The sequence below is a fragment of the Capra hircus genome, chromosome 1, assembly GCF_001704415.2.
Source record: "Capra hircus breed San Clemente chromosome 1, ASM170441v1, whole genome shotgun sequence".
In the NCBI taxonomy this organism is placed as follows: domain Eukaryota; kingdom Metazoa; phylum Chordata; class Mammalia; order Artiodactyla; family Bovidae; genus Capra; species Capra hircus.
Window position 1 is genome coordinate 51,835,270 of NC_030808.1, and position 7,616 is coordinate 51,842,885.

The 7,616-nt window shown below is 38.5% G+C and overlaps 1 protein-coding gene across 2 annotated transcripts; it reads left to right on the forward strand.

The window, feature by feature from the left end:
* Positions 5,730 to 6,996, forward strand: CCDC54 (coiled-coil domain containing 54). 2 transcript variants are annotated; one of them, XM_013976815.1, is made up of 2 exons: positions 5,740 to 5,859; positions 5,955 to 6,941. In XM_013976815.1, exon 2 carries the CDS (start codon positions 5,955 to 5,957, stop codon positions 6,939 to 6,941), a length of 987 nt encoding a protein of 328 aa, XP_013832269.1. In that variant the 5' UTR covers positions 5,740 to 5,859. The 2 variants fall into 2 exon arrangements, with proteins under 2 accessions (XP_005674944.1, XP_013832269.1); XM_005674887.2 differs by having other exon boundaries at positions 5,730 to 6,996.

Here is a 7,616-nt window from a genome sequence, read left to right on the forward strand (position 1 = left end):
GGCTCTGCCTGTCTGATAAACACTATGCTTCTGCTTTCCTCTGCATTCCTGCCATGATCCTGCACAACAACTCTGATTTCAATCTCATTCTCTTCTCCTCATGACTAAAAAGGAAGAAAAGTAGAAGAAAAGAGCTTTGTTACTTTGTGTAACTAGGGCTTCCTCATGAATATACTGTTATCCCCTTGGGTCAGCCACCCTAACCAAATCTGAAAGACCTTTATGATTCTTGTTTTCTCAATCTTTTATCTCAGTCTGCACATAACAAGTGATATTCAGGTTGGTGGGGGAGCAGGTTCTGATAAACACGGTCCTCAAATTTTGGAGGGGAAGTAAAAGACCTTCGGTAATTTTTCATGGTCACAAGCACAGGGTATACAAATAGTGCTAGATGACTGCAGGTGTAACAGAAAGGGTACAAATAATGCCCAGTTGCTCGCATGATAACTATAATTCTATCCCATTCTCTCCCAGTGGGGCCTTCCCTGGTGGCTCAGATGGTAAAGCATCCACCTGCAATGCGGGAGTCTGGGATTTGAACCCTGGGTGGGGAAGATTCCCTGGAGGAGGGAATGGCTACCCACTCCAGTGTTCTTGCATGGAGAATTCCATGGACAGAGCAGTCTGGTGGGTTACAGTCCATGGGATGGATCCCAAAGAGCCAGACATGACTGACTGACTAACACTTTCCCCTTTTTGTCCTCTCCCAACTCAAAAACCATGTTTAAAAAGATGTAAATCAGGGTGATTTTATATAGATAATCATGAGTGTACCATAATTAATTTATAGTTAACTTACTCAAAAAACACCAGCATTTGAAACATGAATAATATTATCTATTATTAGAGCCATCTCTCCAGCGGTTATTACCTGCCCGGCTGCCTGACACCATGGCTGACTGTGCCAGCTACACTAGCTGTACTAGGAGACAGAATGCCAGTTTGTTAGACCTTGTTTACGCATTCTGGTGTCTTTCTAATCCAAATGCTTTATCTGCCTTTGCAGATTTTGAACAGTGAGCAGCACGTGCTTTACATCTTGGTCAGAGGATGGCAGAGTGGCCTCTTCATTGAAAGAAAGGAATGAAAGCCAGAGTAAGGGACAAGGAGAGCAGAGCTCAAGTTTAAAACTCTTCACCATTTCCTCTCACATTCTCTCAAAAGGAGAATAAGAAGGCCTTCCTTGGTGGCTCAGACGGTAAAGCGTCTGTCTACAATGCGGGAGACCCGGGTTCGATCCCTGGGTTGGGAAGATCCCCTAGAGAAGAAAATGGCAAGCCACTCCAGGACTATTGCTTGGAAAATCCCATGGACAGAGGAGCCTGGTAGGCTACAGTCCATGGGGTCGCAAAGAGTCGGACACGACTAAGCGACTTCACTTTCACTTTAGAGAGGAGCAGAAAGAGTTTACAAGTATTGAACACTTTAATCTTCAAATTCACTCTACAAAGTAGGTGGTGTTATTATCCCATTTTACACTCTTGTGAGAAGTTATTAACTTGACCAAGCACAGAGAGTCAATGAATAGAAGAGCCTGGCACCCTAACATTTCTGGCTCCAAGTATCATTCTTTAAAAGCCATCCACCTGGAGGACAGTTTTCCTTGATAAGAGTCAGCAACTAGGCTCCAGTCTGCCAGGTTATTTTGGTTACTTCAATATTATGATGTCCTAAATGGCTTCATACCTCTAGTAAGATCCCAAAGTGTGGGGGTCAGGGGGTCAGCTCAATTCCTGTTATTCATTCACGTGTTGACTACTCTCACAACTTCACTCTAATCAATAGGCTTGCATTCTCCCACCACAGCGCTTCCCTGGTGGCTCAGATGGTAAAGAAATCTGTCTGCAATGCAGGAGACCTGGGTTCAGTCCCTGGGTTGGGAAGATTCCTTGGAGAAGGGAATGGCAACCCACTCCAGTATTCTTGCCTGGAGAACTCCATGGATAGAGGAGCCTGGCAGGCGACTGTCCATGGGGACAGCTCTTCACTATCCAACAAGCCCCAAATAGGCTGAAGCTACTTTCATTAATATTAATAGGTAAATAACTAAAAACCCAGATAGGTTTATGTTTGCATCAAAACTACTAGATTCATTTTTGTTTTATAAAAATAATCAGTATAGGGACTTCCCTGGTGGTCCAGTGGTTAAGAATCCACCTGCCACAGGGTGGACACAGGTTTGATCCTGAGTCTGGGAAGATTCCCCATGCCACAGAGCAACTAAGCCCATGCTCCACAACTACCGAGCCTGAGCTCCTAGAGCTTGTGTGCCACAACTAGGGAAGCCAACTCAATGAGAAGCCTGAGCTCTGCCATGAAGAGCAGCCAGCCCCCACTAGCTAGAGAAAGCCCCATGCAGCTATGAAGACCCAGAGCAGCCAAAAGTAAATAAATAAATAAAATTTTTAAAAATCAGTATACATGAATATTTTTAGTTGAAAATTTTTCAATCTATTGTTTATATTATAGTTGCTATACTTTCACTACATTAAGGCAAGAATAACCTCTAAATGTTCATGTTTACTTGCTTGAATTAGAGATAGTTCAACTTCTAAAGTCTTTGCAAAGTTCTTCAAATAGCTTTGATGAATAAGCAAACAATTCATTTTTTCATATTTCTGAAAATTTAATGAAAATGAATTTTTATAAATATATACTGTATTTTTTTCTAAAAAGCAAAATGTCCTTTTCTGAGTTGACAGATACATATTTTTATTATATTTGTGTGTGTGGCAATAAAGAAACACATGGCCCATGGAGCCAGAGTATAAGGATTTGAAATTTCACTCTGCCCATTTTTTAGCAGAAAGGAAAGTTATTTGACTTCTCTGAATTTCAGTTAATTAAGCTAGTATTTAGAACAATGTCTGGTATGTATCCAATAAGTCTTAGCTGTTATTAACCTGGAGGGAGGGTGTAATTGCTCCAAGCAGTCCCCCTAATTTAATTGGGAATTTCTGTAAAGCAAGAATACCTAATCTACAAATTGCCTCCAAATGTAATGAAATTTTAATACTAACTTAACAATTAATGAAGATGATATAATAGTACACTCTGGAGATATTTAATTAAACATTTATTGTTTCAATATCGCAGCTTTTGATATTCTGAGCACAGTTTTTTTTCTTTCTAGCTCTCCAATACTTATTTTTATTGGCCCTTGAAATGTCACAGTACTAAGTATTTGTAGAGCTTCATGGATAAGATGGTCTTTGCCAAAGTAAATGGGACAGCTTTGAAGGCTACCTTTTCTGGCTCCAAATATCTTTCTGTGATAGTCTGCCTCTTGGAGAACATTTCTTCTCAGCAAGAGTTTGGTAAGGTTTCTAGAAGTTTTGGAAAGGTTACTAAACTGGGGTTCAAAGATAGAACAGGAAAGTAAAATCCCAGGTATCACTGATGAGCCAAAATTCTAAAACTATTTTTGCCTAAATTCAGAGTTTATATCAAAACCTAGGCAGAAGTTGGCCCTGCATTTAAACATAAATAGGAGAAAGAATGATTTAGTAGAGGGTTGGAACCGGCACTGATCCAAGAAGGAATATCTTCTTTAATAAACTGGGACTATATCTTGACATACATAGTTATCATGTCATTTTAATTTTCCAAATGGCATTCAAAACCAAAGGTGGGTAAAATTGATACCTTAGCACAAGCCAAGGCAAAAGTACTAAGCTACCAATAGTGATTGTATTTTTCACCTCCATTCAATCAGAGAAAAAGAAGGAATACAAGAAAAAGCCAGTTTAGCTCTAGAATGATGATGAAGCAATAAAATTTTACATTTTATTAAATTTCAACCTTCAGTATGTCTTTTTAATATTAAGTGTGATGTAATGTGAAGTACCCATAAAGCACTTCTGCTGCTTACAGAAATATAATTGTCTCCAGGAAAAGTACTTATTTGAGTTACAAATAAGCTGCTTTTTTCATGGAACATCATTTTGAAAGAAAAACTGGCAGCCAACTATGGTATTCATACTTGGGTATTTGGCAAGCATTTTTGCAAAAAAAAAAAATGGATGTAGAGAGCCTATCACTTCAAGAAAAACAACTAAAAAGCTTAATAAATTTCAAGTTTTGCAAGCTAAAATTAAAATTTTAGAAAATTTTATCTGCTACCACAAACTTGGCCTCTTGCCAATACTCAAAGACTTTTCTGGTGAGATTGGTGGGATATTAATGAACATGATATTTGGATATTATGTAATAAAATGAGCTAGCATTTGAAAGATCTGCATTATTCAGTGAATCATTACTTTCCAAATGACCAATGCATGATATTCCACATCTATTAAAAATGGAAGATAGACCAGTGAATTTTAATGTAACAGTATTATTCTGGTCTAAGATTACACATTGTACTTAACTTCTAATCAATTATCATTTGTCAAATGTTAGTGGTGTAGAAAGAATAAAAGCTTTAATTAACTGAAAAGGTCATTAAAATATCCTCTCCATTTATGTATTTATGTAAGGCCATATTTTCTTCATCTACTTAAACCAAAACAACATATGACAACAGATAAAATGCAGAAGCAGATACGAGAATCAAGGTTCAGTTCAGTTCAGTCACTCAGTTGAGTCTGACTCTCTGCAACCCACGGACTGCAGCATGTCAGGTCTCCCTGTCCATCACCAGCTCCCAGAGTTTACTCAAACTCTTGTCCATCGAGTTGGTGGTGCCATCCAACCATCTTATCCTCTGTCGTCCCCTTCTCCTCCTGCCTTCAATCTTTCCCAGCATTAGGGTCTTTTCAAATGAGTCAGCTCTTCGCATCAGGTGGCCAAAGTATTGGAGTTTCAGCTTCAACATCAGTCCTTCCAATGAACACCCAGGACTGATCTCCTTTAGGATGGACTGGTTGGATCTCCTTGCAGTCCAAGGGACTCTCAAGAGCCTTCTCCAACACCACAATTCAGAAACATCAATTCTTTGGCAGTCAGCTTTCTTCATAGTCCAGCTCTCATATCCATACATGACTACTGGAAAAACCATAGCTTTGACTAGATGGACCTTTGTTGGCAAAGTAATGTCTCTGCTTTTTAATATACTGTCTAGGTTGGTCAATAACTTTTCTTCCAGGAGCAAGGGTCTTTTAATTTCATGGCTGCAATCACCATCTGCAGTGATTTTAAAGCCCCTAAAAATAAAGCCTGTCACTGTTTCCATTGTTTCCCATTCTATTTGCCATGAAGTGATGGGACCAGATGCTATGATCTTAGTTTTCTGAATGTTGAGTTTTAAGCCAACTTTTTCACTCTCCTCTTTCACTTTCATCAAGAGGCTTTTTAGTTCTTTGCTTCCTGCCTTAAGGGTAGTGTCATCTGCATATCTGAGGTTATTGATATTTCTCCTGGCATATCTTCTATTAATTCATGCATTTAAAACATTTGCAAATATATAAACAATGCCATGGTTTTCATGATTTTCTTTTGGAAGATATAATTACTTTTTCATAAAAATATGTCATATATGTTAACATGTATTGGGTTTACTTTTTTAATGAATTAATATCAAGATTTACTTAGTTTTCATCTCTAATATGGAATATCAAGTGATAATAATTCATAAACAAAAGTTCTGTGGTGCTCAATTTTTAAAAGTGAAAAAGAGTCCTGTGACCAAAACTTTTGAGAGTTATAGCCCTAAGGTTAAAGAAATTCTAGACCAGCAGCCATTATGACATCAGCTTCGGGTCAGCCTATGAAGGATTCCACACAATTGCTCAGTATTTCACAGAGCTCTCCAGCCGAACTGCCCTATAAGAAGCTAACCATCGAAGAGGGCCTGCTATTGTCCTTCATGTTCTCCATAGGACATTCAACAATGTCCCCGGTAAAGATACCCAACAAAGAGTAAGAGAAAAACCGTTTCATTCTTCGATTTCTTTGCTTCTTTCTTTGATTTGGTCAGGTTTCCCAACACTTTGTCTCTTGTTTCATTATGAAAGATGTACAAACTTCAAGCCAAAAGGGTAAAAGCTGCTGCTGGGCAGATGTGGAATTCAAATTTCTCCAAGATCAGACAATCTCTTAAAAATGCTTACCACAAATGTAAGAATCAGTATCCAAATTCAACCAGATGTCCAGCTATGACTTCCCATGATTGTGATCAAGAGGACCTTGATGCTGATGAAGAAATGAATCTTCTAGTAATGCTCCAAGATATTAAAACCATCCAGCTTGAACTCCTCAGCCAAATGACTGGCATGATCTGTGCATTATCAAAAATCCAGGAAAGGACTGACTTCTATCAGAAGCAGATGGAAGTACTGGAAACCAAAATGAATGTTAATGAAAATAAACAGTGTACAACAGCTGAAGATATCATCTCTGTGAAGGAAGACATTGAGGCTTTAAAGAAGAAGGTGACAGAACTGGGAAACCAGAATTCTTGCTCCAATGTACACTGTTTAGAGGTTCTGGATGGAGAAAAGGGTAAAGAGATCATAGAACTTCTTCATAAAGTCACACAACCAGAAACTCTGAAGAACACACTGACCTCTATAGATTCGGAAATCTCTTCAGCAGAACCAGAGAAAATGCTCAGTTATCCTAACTCCACTGATCATCTTGAGGAAAAAACAATATCTCCTCAGATTAAAGCTCTGAAGAAAAGTAACTATCAAAATGCATTAAGAAGCTTTCAAAAAGCAAAGTCAAATATTTATATCTACCCAGACTTTAATACATGGATCAAGCTAACTTTTGTCCATGGAGGAAAGTGGAGATTTTTCCTCAGCGCAACCAAGTTAGAGGAATTCATCCAGTGGCTTCTTTCCAGGCCAACCCTCCTTCCTGAGGAACCACAAGTCATAACCCAGAAGTATTGTCTTTTCACTGGGCCTATCACAAGCTTGACCACCATCTGTGTCTCTGTTTTCAACTACATTTATTGTCTTTTTGGTTCCTCAAAAGAGGAAGTAACTCGATTATAGAGTAATTTTCTGCTTTGCTTGGTACAAAATAAATGTAACCTGGCCATGCCAAGCATTCACGTGTTTTTCTGGTTGCTGTGAACTCCTTGGTAGTAAAGTTAGCTCACTATGGGTTGGCTGCCTGCAAAGTTTCTTTATGTCTACAGTAAGTTGAGGCATATCATCCCATTAGACAATTGTGATGCATTTTCTGTCAAGTTTCTTATTTTCCCCAAGAGCAATTCATGAGGACTCCTCCAGTGCCCATTTCATAGATAACTGGAAACAAAGAATAAAGGGGTCCAAAATGAGAAACACTTTTAGTAGCCCCCACTATTGTCTTAGTGGCCTCTGCAGATGAGATCTGTGACACAGAGACAGACTCTACCAACAAAATTTTAAATAGCATAGAGTGCAAAAGATAACATGGACAAAGTTAGAGCTATAACAATGTAAAGCACTGAAAGGACAAGGTGCCTTATATTTATTTATTCCAAAATCGGGATTTTTCTTTCAGTTTCATTTCTATCAAACAAGTGGGAAAGGGGGAAAAGCTGAATATGGTATTGGGTTGTTTGGTTTTTTTTCACATTTTCGTGAAATGAGACAAACGCCATATCTTACAGGTTTGATACAGAGGAAAAGGCAAAATCCAAGGATGGATTTGTGAACTCAGTTAAATCTTGACACTATACC

Coding starts and splice junctions, on each gene's coding strand:
- CCDC54 (XM_005674887.2), top strand. CDS start 5,955: ATGTACAAACTTCAAGCCAAAAGGGTAAAAGCTGCTGCTGGGCAGATG.